We start from the raw sequence: 15,221 nt of genomic DNA, 5'->3' as shown, positions 1-15,221 counted from the left end.
TAAAACAGTCCAAAAACAACCGAACATCTCAAATGGTCCACACTTGACACTCCCATCCCCTCTATTAGAATAAATAATGCAACCATTAACTCTATGCAATACTAATACCTTGCTTGGTACATTTTTTCAACATGTGTATAACTAATACTTGTATTAGTTATATATCATACTTGGTATTGTCGTATGCATTAGTAATGCATAGAAAACCATGGCATTAGTAATACCAAGGCTATTAATGCATGCATTAATATGTTTAAAGACAAAATTGTCCTTAAAGTCCTTTAAAGCTAGAGAATATGGAGGGCATTTTTGTAAACAACTATTTTACTTAAAAATTATGCAATGCATTATAATTTTAATACACCACACCAAACAGTATATAAGAAATAATATCTGCATAACTAATGCTTGCATTACTAACTCGTGCATTACTAATACACCTTATTCCGCACTATTCTTATACACTATTATTATTATTATTATTATTATTATTATTATATGGAATGGTCCACACTTGACACTCCCATCCCCTCTATCTCACAAACCCCAATTAAAACCTTTCTCTTTTCTCGCCCCACTTCCCTTACACCTCCAATAAAGAACTATGGCCCTGCAGCTATGGGAAAACTTGAAAGATTCCATCTTTGACTACACAGGTCTTTCCCCTACAACTTTTTTCACAGTTGTTGCTTTAGGACTTGCTTTGTGCTATTTTGTCTCAGGGTTTTTCAGCTCACCGGATCATGTTCACCACCAAAGGTCTAGAAATTTTGAGGAACAAATGGAGCCGCTTCCCCCTCCTGTTCAGCTTGGTGAAATATCTGAAGAGGAGTTGAAACAGTATGATGGGTCTGATCCAAAGAAGCCTTTGTTGATGGCTATCAAAGGTCAGCTCTATGATGTTTCGCAAAGCAGGTTTGTTTCCTTTGTATTTTAGTGTTTTATGCTGATTTTTGAAGGTGTTTGATTGATTTTAAAGTTTTGCATTTTAGCTAATTTTTGGTATTTTTCTTTGAGTTTTTAGGATTTTTTGGCTTTTCCTTTTTCTGTGGAAGTTTTTGTTCGTGATTGTTCATTAATTACCTTTTCTTGATCCATTATGAAAAGGCTTTTATTTGACTTTGGAGAATAAAAAGGTGCCTGTAAAAGTGCCTAATACAAGGGGTAGAATCAATCTCCCTTTTTTTGTTTCGTTCAAGTTACTGTGAATTGCTTTTTCTTGTCCTTTGGAGGTAAAAAGTGTGAACTTTTTCTTATTAAAAAAAATTGTGTGAACTTTACTGAAGTCCTTAGACAGTTTAATCTGCTAATTACACAACGTGGAATTGGAAATTTGTTGAATAAAGGAGGTAATTAGGAGTTAGTGGTGTAGGTGCGTCACTCGATTTGCTTTCCTTCTTAGCTTGCTTTCTCTATCCAACACCGTAAAGCAAAAAGGTATAGTTTAAAGATTTCCTTTTGCAAGGATACCTCGATTGGTTGTTTAAGTGGGTCAATTTGCTAGCCTGGGTCCATAAGGATTGAGGTCTAATCCAAGGCCGTAAGATTCTCTTTAATTTTATTATGATAAAGACTTCTGAATCTGAATATACGTATGAATATTAAGATCTTACTACCGCTACCTAAAGTAGCTGAAGGACATTTACGACGGTCGTGTCCTGTTTGTGATTATATGCCACATTTACGCGCATAAACGGTATCACCAACATTCATTTGGTTCCGTATACACGTTCTTTTTTGCACTTGTCGTTGACGCAAATACTCCTTGTTACACACTATTTTAAATGATTCCGGCGGCCAATAATGCTCAACAACCATTGGCTCCACTTGTCCACTATAGGTGTTTAAATATGCAGCAGCACTATATTCTTTATCAACGTAGCTGGTTGTCGCGAAACCTGTATGTTGAAAGCACTTCATGGCATGTGGTAGATGGACCATTTCCGACAAGAGCATAACCTTCTGGCTTCATTTACGGTGTGTGTATTATTCCCCCGGTTTTGATGGATAGTGGTGTGAACTTCAAAAATATTTCGCTCGTCGCAATACTGTAAATATGAATGTCAATGTGCTTGCCTCCTGTATTTCTCAAATCTTTTCATTGGTATTGGCATAAATTCAACAACCATTTCCATCAATGACGATGCACCTCTAGCCCTTTCAACAAACCTCTCTGCCATCTGCTTGAATGACATCTGCACCATGGCAGTGACAGGCAATCCACGTGCAGACTTCAATAACCCGTTGAAAGACTCTAACACATTTGTTGTGAGAATTCCCCATCTTCTGCCATCATCCGCATGCAAAGTCCACTTGTCAAGCTCATGTTGCATCAACCAAAGATAAGCTCTTGGTCTTCCTGTCTGATCGATTCCATGCGCCTCCTGAATTTACACTCTTGGTACTCTGTTGCAGCCATCCACATTAAATCATGCAAATTCTCGTTGGGATGTGCCTTCTGTAAATTGACCTTCAGGTGCCTCACATAGTAACAGTGGTAGGCAATGGTTCTTGCCATGCAGGCAAATTCTTTAAAGAAATTAAAATACCGCCATGCTGATCATATATTAGACAAATAGCTGAACGTTCTCCGACAACGTGCTCCTTCAAGTGGTTCAAAAATAGTGTCCATGTCTCTTGGCTTTCATTGGCACAAATAGCAAAAGCTAGGGGAAATATACTTCCATTAGCATCTACTGCAATGGCGATCAACAACTTAATAAATACCATGCAATCCATAAACATGAGCGCCGTCTATGGATATTACTGGCCGACAATGCACAAAAACCATCAAGTGCTAGTTTAAATGCCCAGAACACATCTGAATATATGTTCTAGTATTCTCGGACTTCACTCAAGCTTACATTCAACAACAGTCCCGGGATTAAAGTGTTGCAATGCGACCGTGTAACTGGGTAAAGATGCAAAGGACTTATCCCAGTTACCTTAAACAATTTCAAACGCACGTTTGCGCCCGAGAAATGCCTTTCTTTTGGTAATGGTACACCCATATTCCTGGTGGACAGATGTTATATACTCTTTGATCTTGTACCTTATGGACGCTTCTATGTGCGGAATCAAGACAAGAGAAATCAAGTCAACATTCAAGTTAAAATGATTCCTACTGAATCTGTCCATTTCACAATTGTGGGTGCTAATGTATTTACCCACAACCCATATATTTGTTTTCTTCTTCCTCACACGCAGCATCCAATTTCAACCCGTAAACCATCTACGGCAAATAACCTAGTATACATCCGGAGATGACTCATGAACCACGAACTCACGACACTCTTTTACGTTGTACATTCGCACCGCCCTGCTTAGGCGCGCTTTATCAAGAAATGACATGCCTTTTGACAACAATGTTGCTCTAGATTCATCCCACATTGCTGTCCGAATTCGTCAATATCCCTTGTGAGGGCATTCACATCCGGCATACTTGGCAAATGATCAAGGTAGGGAATCTCCCTTGAATGAAACGACACGTGGGACTCGTACACTCATGGTCTAACGGGAGGTTCAACATGCTCTCTCGTCAAATCAGGTTCAACATTCTCTTCCTTCTCATCATCACCCTCATCAGGGAAGGGTGTGTCATCTCTAGACTCATCGGCATTGTTGTCATAATCACTATTTTCTTCCTGACTCTGCGTATCTGTCAGACCCCGATTAAATATGTCGTCTTCGGGCAATTGAGTAAGGACAAGACCTTCAAGTTGTTCGTTTTCACTGCACAACCAATAAAATAATGAGTTACTCAAATTGATCGAAACTTTATCACTACACTTACAAAATCATAATGTATTGGTATCCCATGATGCATATTATCCTGTTGATGATGACTCCCGGATGGACCACCATTATCCAACACACCAAAACTAGGCATATTCCAACTGGCCGTTGGTTCATAACTTGTAAAATTCATATCTGGCCGGTACACCCTGTGGAATATATAAGTGTTAGTACAAATTCAATACCCAAAAATAAGCATCGTAACATAAAGGAAAATTGAAATTTACCGCTCGGCTTGTGGATTATGTAAACTAGGGGAGCAATTATTTCCTCGCTTCTCATTTGCTCGTGGAGATAAGTTTAGATCAGGCCAAACTACCTGTTCGGCTAAAAATGCTCCAAAATAACCACCCGATGATTGAGGGATATCCCTACTTTGCGTAACATCATTATTGCGAACGTCTTCAATCTTAACGTACATTTCCAAGTTCCAACAGTTTTATCATAAGAAGTTCCCGGTATTCATCCGGAGTCCTCAAAAAATCTCTCAGAGTTTCATCGTCTTCGATGTTAACCTCAGCATAACAAGCAACCCCTTGCGAAGTCACAGAATACGGATATCTTTCGGTTATTTTAATTTTTACCGAACGTTTGCTCGCACTCATTTTATTACATAACAACGATAACAATTTATCGTATTCCATTGTAAGTGGCAACTTAACATGACACTGTGGAGATAAACTATAGCTTACTGAGTTATTCGCCACCACAACCTCACTTCCACATCCCCCAATATAATGAAATCCTAATTCTTCGCTCTTTAGTCATTTTGACTAAATGAAAAATAGCTTAACGAAGAAATATTTCAGAAGACTTGAAAATATTTATGAATGGATCTTTACAAAATCCTTAACCTCTTTAAATAAGGTAAAAACCAGTCCCGGGGTACAATTATTTGAGGTGTAGTACATATGAGCGCTATACCCAGTTGAATTATTGTTATATCAGTTAAGCCCTGAAAAATTATTGGTGAGCCTACATAATATATGTAGCGCGCTATACTTAACTCGGCAAACGACCGTTAAGGTATAACGCCTTAAGCTAGGGCGTTATATATATTTTGGTTCCCAATTTTTTTCCACACATTTTGGTTCTTTGAGTCCAAAAGAACTACATTTTTGTTCCGGACTCCTCAAATTACCTATCATCTTATATATAGCAATTGACTTGAGCCTTGGGGTTTGCTCCCTTTCAAGGTCTCAAGTTCGAAACCCACTGGGTGCAAACAATTTTTGAGGGTCATCGGACTGGGTAAAACTTGAATTAACCGTGGTGCACTTGCGGGAAACTCCTTGCCGAGGGCCTGTGCACCCCCAGGATTAGTCGGGGCTCTTAGAGACTCGGACACCCGGTGCAAATCATAAAAAAATAAAAAAATAATCGAGGACTCAAATATAAGGAGCACCTCTGGTACATTATTAATCAAGTTAATGAGATGTTCTTTTTAATTTCACAACCCATCTCCTCCATAATCCAAGCGTGAATTTGAACTTTCTTCCATGCAACAAGCACGTTGAGTGACTACTTTCTCCATGTCCATAACGTTGATATGAATCTTCTCTATTTTGTGTAACAAGTGGACATAGGAAAATGATCTAACATCTTAAAATATGTCAGCCCAACATGGTATAGCTACCTCAATCAATTCCTTTACGATTCTAGTAGAAAGTTTCCGATTAATGCATAGCTTGACTTGCCTATCGGGATGAAAACAAAGGATTTTCAGTAGTATGTATTTTATGCAGGTCAATGTGCTAAATACTAATAAGAAACATTACAAAGTTCGCCAAAAATTTAAATACTATAATTTCTACCCAATTATACTCCCAACATGAAAATGCATATTATAATAACCAACTTGTGTACAATTTCTTTTAGTAAAGTGAACTATTTGATGTTTAATAGAATATAGCCATATTAAAATTGCAACAATGATGTGGATTGATTATCACATTCATTAAGAATATCCAAATCAAGACAACTCATCATTTTTGAATTTGGGTCAACTTCAAAAAGTGATGTATATACCAAACTATTCTTCCAGCTTTAATTTGTCTCATGTGCACTTGTTGACAAGTCACATGCACTTATAAGTACACTTTTTAAGACTATTTTTGTGAATGAGTAATTACACATCGACCATATTCTTGATAATTACTCAATTTTTGGACTTCAATAATAATTTTACAAAGTGTAATGGTAAGTGAATATGATTTGTAAACAAATGCACACGTAAAAGATGGACGATATAATTAATTTTGTAAATTGGTCAAAAGATGGTCACCATGTAAGTTATAATTGTATGTTGTGGAACTGAAAAATCTGCTCTCAGGCACACTCCCCGAGGAGCTTGAGAACCTGAAATTCTGAGTTCATATAAACTCCATCGGAGAGCCACTAGTGACGCGAGCCTACCCCTGCAAACAACTCCGACATCAAATCTCCCACGGGCGGCCAAGCGCCGGCGAGCACTCCACCACGCGCCGACGCGTGAGCCTACTCCGGGCAACTTTTCAACTTTTTTCTTCGGGACAGCCTCTTCAGCACCCTATTCCGACCCAACCTATCCTTGCAGTTCTAGATTCCGACCACTTTTACTTTTCTCCGGCGACGGGAAGCTTTTTTCGACCATTTTTCAATCATTTTTCATTTAGCTGCAAAACAAAATTCTCTCTTCTTCTTCTCAAGTCTGCAGAATACCATTACGGGGAGCTTCTCAACGGAGCCAAACATCTTCTTCTTCGGAATCAGTATTCACCCACTGTGATTACTACCAAACACCCTCTATAATTTTCATAACCTGAGCAGCTGGTTAGTACAATATGGGAGACAGCAGGATATACTTCAACGCCGGATTCAAATCTTTCGACATCACCAAATGGAACTCCAACAAAGATATATGGTTTGAATGGGTGGAGAGAAGCCGCAACATGATGAGACGTTTATCCATGGGTAGAAAGACAATGGAATGGATTTGCTTTGTACTTAAAGAAGCCTCGACAGATCAAAAGAATTTAGTGAAGAGATGGAAGTATAAGGACCAAACGACTGAACATTTCTACACTAGGAAATTTAACGCTCATGGAAGATATATGAGTATTCTGTCACTAAAGGGAAAAGGGAGGTCAGTTATTATAATCCCAGAGTTAGCTTTGAATGCAGGCTGGAAAGACATAGTAGCTAAGATAGAAAGATTCATCTATCATGCCCCCAAGCTGAATACCACAGTACCACCCAGAAACACTGTGGAAAACTATCCTTATGTCAAAGCAGTTAAGGAGAGTAAATGGCAATCCAATACCCTTCGAGAGGCAAATGTCAGTACAAACAATGGAGATATCTCTGTTTTGGAACCTTCAGGAGCGGAGGACACATGTTTACTAAAAAGATGCATTATTGGGTATTTTGGGAAAGAAAACACTGAGAGACCCACTTTAGCAGACATAAGGCGATGGGCTACTGCTTCATGGAACAAAACATATGGAGTCAACATGTATGACATGGCTGACAACATGTTTCTATTTGAGTTTTCGAACAGATACATGACTGAGCAGATTCTGTAAGGAGAGTGGAGATGGAAAAAGTTCAAGCTTCATCTGGAATGGTGGAACTACACTGCTGGATGCATTCCAAACTCTCAAATTATGGAAATATGCTGGATTAGAGCCATGGGGATTCCCTTACATCTGTGGTCACAAAAGATCTTCAAAGAAATAGGAGATCTCTGTGGGGGATGGATAGCTACTGAAGAAGAAACTGATCTCAAAAATCACCTTAAGTGGGCTAGAATTCAAATTGTTGGTGATGGCAGAAAGATTCCTAATGAGATTGGTGGACATCTTTTGAATTTTCAGGAAGACCAGACTATATTTTAGCTTGCAAATTAAAAGCTCTCAAAGGCAAGCTAAAAGAATGGAGCATAAGTTCTAAAGGAAATCTGGGATTGCAAAAATCAAAATTGCTGAGTCAATTGGCAGGTTTTGAGGCAACACAACAATTAAGAGCTCTGACAGAGGATGAATCAGTGAGGAAGGCAGCTACCCTCGTGGAGTTTGAGGATCACCTCAAGAACGAAGAAAGTGCATGGAGACAGAAATCAAGAGCTCTGTGGCTCAAAGAAGGGGATAAGAATACAAAGTTTTTACATCGTACTGCCAATGCACACAAGAGAAACAACAATATTGATCAACTAATGATTCAAGATGAAGCAGTAGAGGAGCCAAACAGAATAAAGAATGTGATCATTGAATTCTACAAGGGGTTATACACAGAACCTGAAGAGTGGAGACCGACAGTCAATTTCGAAAACAGTCCAAAAATCTCTGAATCAGAGGAGTTTTTACAGAGTAAATTTGAGGAACAAGAAGTCCTGAGCTGTCTGAAGATGTGTGCAACTGACAAGGCCCTAGATCCAGATGGATACACAATGGGTTTTTTCATTAAGTGCTGGGATATTTTGAAGCACGACATCATGGAGGCCTTCAACAACTTCCATTCCCAGGAGATGTTTGAGAAAAGCCTCAATGCAACGTACATAGCCTTGATTCCAAAGAAGACAAGTGCGAAAGAATTGAGAGATTTCAGGCCAATCAGTCTGATAGGGAGTTTCTACAAACTGCTCTCAAAAGTCTTGACTGAAGGACTTAAGAGGCTGGTAGGAAAACTAGTAGATGCTCAACAAATGGCTTTCATCAAAGGAAGACAAATAATAGATGTAGTGTTGATTGCTAATGAGGCTGTGGATTCAAGAATCAAAAGGAAAGAACCCGGAATCCTATGCAAACTAGATATTGAGAAGGCTTATGATCATGTCAACTGGAGCTTTCTATTGAAATTGTTAGAACAAATGGGTTTTGGGCAGAAATGGATCAGTTGGATGAAATTTTGCATATCTATTGTTACATTCTCCATTCCCATAAATAGATCTCCTAAAAGTTTCTTCCATGCACACAAAGGTTTAAGACAAGGTGATCCTTTATCTCCCTTTCTATTCATTATAGCCATGGAAGGACTGAACAACATGATTAAAACGGCCAAAGTCAATGGATGGGTTAAAGGTTTCGAGGTTCACAGGAATGGGGCAAACAGTCTAGAGATCACACATCTTCAATATGCTGATGATACTCTAGTCTTCTGTGACGCTGAAGAGGAGTAACTTAGGTTTCTAAGGATTATCTTGGTCTTATTTGAGGGAATTTCGGGACTACACATCAACCGGAGAAAGAGCCATATTTATTCCATTAATGAAGTTAATAACATGGAGCAACTGACACAGATAATGGGAGGAGAAGTAGGGTCCCTACCTACTGTATACCTTGGGATGCCTCTTGGTGCAAGATCCAAATCCAAAGAGATCTGGAATTAAGTCATTGAAAAGTGTGAGAAGAAGTTGTCAAGATGGAAATTGCAATACCTATCAATGGGGGGGCAGGCTAGTTTTAATCAACTCAATATTAGACTCACTTCCTACTTACATGATGTCTTTGTTCCCAATTCCTGCCGGAATCATACAGAGACTGGACAAACTCCGAAGATCCCTCATTTGGCAAGGGAATTAGGAGAAAAAGGTCTTCCATTTAGTTAAATGGAAGACCCTCACAATGGGCAAAATACAAGGTGGTTTAGGAATAAGAAATTTGAAGAATCAAAGCAAGGCTCTTAGAATGAAATGGCTATGGAAATATTCTCAAGAACCTCAAACTTTATGGAGCAAAGTGATCAAAGCCAAGTACGATGAGGAAAATAACTGGGTGTCAAACAAAGTCAACACATCATATGGAGTTTGTATGTGGAAATCCATCAGAGAACTTTGGCCTATAATGAAGATTCACTCTTCCATAAGAGTGAACAACGGAATGAACCCATCATTCTGGAATGATAATTGGTTGGGACATGAAGCCTAAAGGAAAGATACCCCGATATGTTTGGTTTGGCACAAAACCAGCATATGACAGTAGCTGATATGTGGAGTTATCAAGGATGGGAACTCGCTCTTAGAAGACTGTTGAATGATTGGGAGATAACAAGATTAGCTGACTTCTACAAAGAGCTGGAAGCATTTAAAGGATTACAGGTTTCACTTTGGTGGCCGAGGCACAACAGAGGGGCCTATTAGGTGAAGGATGCATATAAGATTTTGAATCAAAATGATCTTCGGATAGATGCTTTGCTGTGGAAGCATATATGGAGAACAAAGATTCCATATAAGGTAGCATGTTTCTCTTGGCTACTAGCAAAGGAGGCTATTTTAACCCAGGATAATCTCATAAAAAGAGGAATTTCTCTGTGTTCAAGATGTTTCCTATGTGGGGAAAACGCAGAGACTGTTAGCCATTTATTTCTACATTGCAAGATAACAGACCAACTATGAAAAATCTTTATTTTAGGGGTATTTCTTGGACAATGCCATGCAGGATTAATGAAGTTCTTTATAGTTGGGAAAAAGCTGGTGCTGAAGCAACTAACAGAGATAGATGGAGGACTGTCCCGACTTGTATCTGGTGGACAGTTTGGAGAGAAAGGAATGCTAGATGTTTTGAAGATAAAGCAACCCAGTACAGAAGATCAAACTCAATTGTATTCTTCTTTTTTGTTTTTGGTGTAAACAGATTTACACAGAAGATACATTGACAATCGTAGACATACTAGGATCTTGCTAGGTTGCACACCAGCACATCTACTTACCACCTACTTGTAAATTTGGTTTTTAGTACAACCTATGTACTGATGTTATTAATATATACAAAAGTTATCAATTCAAAAAAAAAATATTGTAAATTGGTCTTCACAATTGACCCAATTAAAAAGTAACGAGATGCTTTATTACAAAAATGAAAAGTACTCCCTCCATCCTAATCTCTGTGGAAAGGAAGAGTTTTGAAGCTTGTGATCTAAAACAAGTCATGAATATTTATGTGACTATAAATCATCTCATTAAAGGTAAAATTAGAAGTTTAAAGTTAATTATTTTTAAATATAGAAAAGTGATATTCTTTTTCGTACAGACTGAAAAGCAAAGTGTGTCACATAAAATGGCACAGAGGAAGTAATGAGATATCATGATTTTCTGTCCTTTTTTTCTTGGATGATGCATGTTAGGAACGATCCATATTGCATTACAAATTTAGTATGGCTGCTAAAGTATTCTATTGGACATAACATAGTTCACTTAATTTATTAAATGAAATTGTAAAATATTTGAATTTTATTATATGTTTTCTCATGTTGGACTCTAACTAGGTATTCACCGAACATTTGCTCACACTCATTTTATTACATAATAACGATACCAATCTTTCGTACTCCATTGTAAGTGGCAACTTAACATGACAATGTGGAGATAAACTATAGCTTACTGAGTTATTCGCCACCACAACCTCTTCCCCCTTCCCCCAATAAATGAACCCCTAATTCTTCGCTCTTTAGACATTATGACAAAATGCAAAATAACTTAACGAAGAAATATTTCAGAAGACTTGAAAATATTTATAAATGAATTTTTATAAAATTCTTAACCTCTTTAAATAAGGCAAAAATCAGTCCGGGGGTACAATTATTTGAGGTATATCGCCTTACATATTGGCACTATACCCAATTGAATTATTGTTATGTCAGTTAAGCCCAGAAGAATTATTGGTGGACCCACATAATATATATAGAGCGGTAAGCTAGGGCTTTATATATATAGCGCCCTAGCTTAAGGTGTTATACTTAATTGGGCAAACAGCCGTTAAGGTATAGCGCCTTAAGCTAGGGCATTATATATATTTTGGTTCCCAGTTTTTTTTTCCCACACATTTTGGTTCTTTGAGTCCAAAAGAACCACATTTTGGTTCCGGACTCGAAGTTGAGGTAACAAAGGACTTTTATGTGATCTTAGGAGCTCAAGTTGTGCAGTTATAATTCAAGTGGTTTGGGACGTTGTAGATTGATATTTGAATTGTATTCTGATAATCTCCTGAATTCAACTTAGGGAAATCTTGTCTTTTCTTGATTTTCTTTATTTTATTAAATCCAAGCTGAAGCTAATTGCTTCAGATTTAACTCTTTTCTTTAGTTTGAACTATTTAGTGTTCTCCTAGTTATGATATCATTTTCAGGACTTCAAAATCTTTTGATTTGGAAATGTTCACTTGGTAACTTCTTTTTTTCAGCAAACAGAATCTTAAAAGTTCTCATATGTCTGAGGTCAAATTGTTTTCTTCATAATTCTGTCAATCCGATTATAGACTGAATTCATCAAGGACACAGTCCCTGGAATCAAATATCTGAGATGAGTTTGAAATAATTGGGAGGATTTTTGGTTTTTGCAATAGTTTTCCTACAATAGGTGTTGTCACCACATGTTTGTCTCTAAATCTGTGTCTATGCAGAATGTTCTATGGACCTGGGGGACCTTATGCATTGTTTGCTGGAAAGGATGCTAGTAGAGCTCTTGCCAAGATGTCCTTTGAGGAAAAAGATCTCACTGGTGATATATCTGGGCTTGGTGCATTTGAGCTTGACGCGTTACAGGATTGGGAGTACAAGTTCATGAGCAAATATGTTAAGGTTGGGACTGTCAAGCAGACAGTAGTGCCTGTAAGCGACGGGACAGCTAATATTGAACATGTCGAAGCAAATAATCACGATGCTAAACCAGCAGAAGGTGGTGCATCAGAGAGTGTCAAGCCATCAGAAAATGCTGATCTCTGTAACGAGGCTTCATCAGATAGCATTCCTGCTGAAACTGTGAACAAGTTTGATGGTGATACTGACAAGCAGGAATAATTACAACCAATTTTTATGAGCAAGCTGAGAACTGGAGATAACAGCTTCCGTAAAAGCATGACACTTGGTGCATGTGTATTATCTTGTATCAGATGGATGTTGATTCTAGAGCACGAAACTTCTTAGATAGTCGAAGTTAGTTGAAATGTCTAGTATGTTGTATAAACAATGAACAAGCACTTACCAAGATAATGATTATAAATAAATTTTACTTCCAACATTGGTAGGATTCTTGGAGGTTATACTTGAGTAGCACTCAGCAACAGTTGACTTGCATTTCCCAAGCATTGAGAATTCCCATTTGTCTAATATATATAAACAAGTGTATCTCTTCTAGTTGTTATCTCTACCCTACATCCAAAGCCCTTGTGCCCTGCCCCTTTGTTTATGTGTTGTATTTGTGGCACTCTATTGATTTCCTCTGAAGGAGAAGTGGTGTAGTTTGGTGTTAGAACCGAATTGAAGGATCCTGCATATTGATTTTGCTTTTCAGTATATGCTCATCACAATAAGAAGCTTTTACCATTACCATATACTGCAGTTGGTGTTATTGTGACCAAAGCTGCAAAGTTGTCCTAGACCAAATGGATTAGGCTGAAGGGAACAGTGACTTTAATCTTTTAGCAATGGGATTAGCTGTTATATACCAAAACAGGTCTTAGTTAATCCCTATTACTACTAGTCGTTGTTTGAACAAAAGATCTTATAAGATTAATGCAAGGAATGGACAGATGCGTGAGTAGCCTATGTAATTCCAAGTAGCAATCGAACTGCATCTGTTCCCGATTTCTTTTTCTTGATTGGGAGCAATCCTCACCAGTAGCAGGAGCTCTTCCATGCATTTTTACTACAGCTAATAATATTACTAACGCTGCTAGTAATTCGTCAAGGGTACTCACTCTGCTCGATTCGATGAACTTACACAACAAAACAATAACAACGAACCCAGTGTATTCCCATAAATGGGGTCTGAGGAGGATAGTGTGTATGCAGACCTTACCCCTACTTTATAAAGGTAGAGAGGTTGTTTCCGGTAGACCCTCGGCTCAAGGGACAACGGAGATAAGGCAACAAGTAGCAAACAATAGTAACAACAATATGGATGAACTTACACATGAAATTGAAAATTTACATAGTACCAGCAACATGATTTGTTCACTTCTGTGTCTCTTACTGTTAATCTTCTCAGACTATTTCTGTTTAAGGACCACTATCAAGGTTTGCTGCTGCATATATCTAGTTCTTTCTTGGTTTCGGTAGGAGCACTTGCCCTTTAATGGGCCTGCCGCAACTACGAATTAGTCAGACTGATCTCGGACAGTAAAAATAGTAAATCATCTCAAAATTCTTACCAATAATTCCTAAATAAATATCATCTCCACTTGTCTATCAAAAAAGAGTTAAACTCCACTTCAGTAGTAAGTTAAAAAAAAAAAAAAAAAAAGGTTTCGTGCTTTGTAAGGTCAAACTAGTGAAAAATACTTCATCTGTCTTGAATTAATTGCTTTGAATTTTATTTACAATGATTTGATCATTTCTTAATTTGGTAGTCTTTTTCAAACCAAATTTTATAAGATAAAGGCTACACCACCAAACGTGACTTTTTGTAATTAAAATAATAAAAGATAATACTTAAAATTATGATCAAATGAGAAATTGTTTGATTAAAGAAAAAAAAAGACTTCCTTCTCAAAAAAAAAAAAAAAAAAAAGAAGAAGAAGAAGACAGAGAGTACTAAGTATATTATATATAAATGTACTAGTTATGACTTGTTGAGATCTAAACATACTTCGTGAGGACGAAGAATAAGACATGGTATCCATGAATTTATTTCCCTATATGACGTGAAGACTTCTTGTGCTACCTAATTGATGATATAAAATAAAAGAAGAAAATATAGAATAATGTGAATCACCCTGTATTGATAACAATAAAATACATTGTTTTCTCAACTAAAGGTGTCCCCAATTGGGCAAAGTGAGTGAAATTAAGTGAGATTATGATTCAAAATCCAATGAAGATAAATAATATTGGATGATTTTTTTCCTCATTTACTTAATTTTTACGGGGCAACTTAAAGTTATTTGATAAGTTTATTAATGGGAGATTGCAAATACTCGCGTAAACTAGTTCGAATACCATTATTCTAAAAAAAAAGGTACTCCTTTCGGTTCACTTTAAGTGAATTTTTGACCTTTTTTGTGGTCCACAATATTTGATTTTTTTAAATATCAAAAGGAATTAATTTCTTTTTTCCAAAGTTGTACTTGGAGTAAAGAGTGTAGGAGTAGGTTATTATATTTTCAATGAGCAAATTAAGATTAATATGGTCAATTTTATTATTAATTAATGCTAAAAGGTGAATTCCTTAATATGTGTGAAAAGAGCCAAAAAATCAATTAAAGTGGACCAGAGGAGTAAGTAATAATTGAGCATCTTGGTACATCCGCGTTTGTCGTTAAAATAGCACGGGCTAGCCAGTTTTCGGACTGTTCATTCAAAAATAGCCAGCGTTTGCAAAGTCATTAAAAATAGCCACTATTTTGCTACAACAGGGATCGATCCAGTATAATATACTGGAGATCGGTGCATCTGTATGTGAACTTTCAGCATATTATGCTAGAACTCTAACACGCAGAAAGTTCCAGCATAAAATA

At 37.3% G+C, this 15,221-nt stretch overlaps 1 protein-coding gene across 1 annotated transcript; it reads left to right on the top strand.

Annotated features, from left to right (window-relative positions):
- Nucleotides 1-522: 522 nt before the first annotated feature.
- On the top strand, nucleotides 523-12,782 carry LOC107783717 (membrane steroid-binding protein 2-like). Its single transcript, XM_016604734.2, has 2 exons — nucleotides 523-915; nucleotides 12,168-12,782. The coding sequence occupies exons 1-2, from the start codon at nucleotides 605-607 to the stop codon at nucleotides 12,562-12,564; spliced, it is 708 nt and encodes a 235-aa protein (XP_016460220.1). The 5' UTR covers nucleotides 523-604; the 3' UTR covers nucleotides 12,565-12,782.
- Nucleotides 12,783-15,221: the final 2,439 nt, after the last annotated feature.

The sequence above is a fragment of the Nicotiana tabacum genome, chromosome 18, assembly GCF_000715075.1.
Source record: "Nicotiana tabacum cultivar K326 chromosome 18, ASM71507v2, whole genome shotgun sequence".
Classification (NCBI taxonomy): Eukaryota; Viridiplantae; Streptophyta; class Magnoliopsida; order Solanales; family Solanaceae; genus Nicotiana; species Nicotiana tabacum.
This window is presented reverse-complemented; position numbering and strand designations above follow the sequence as displayed.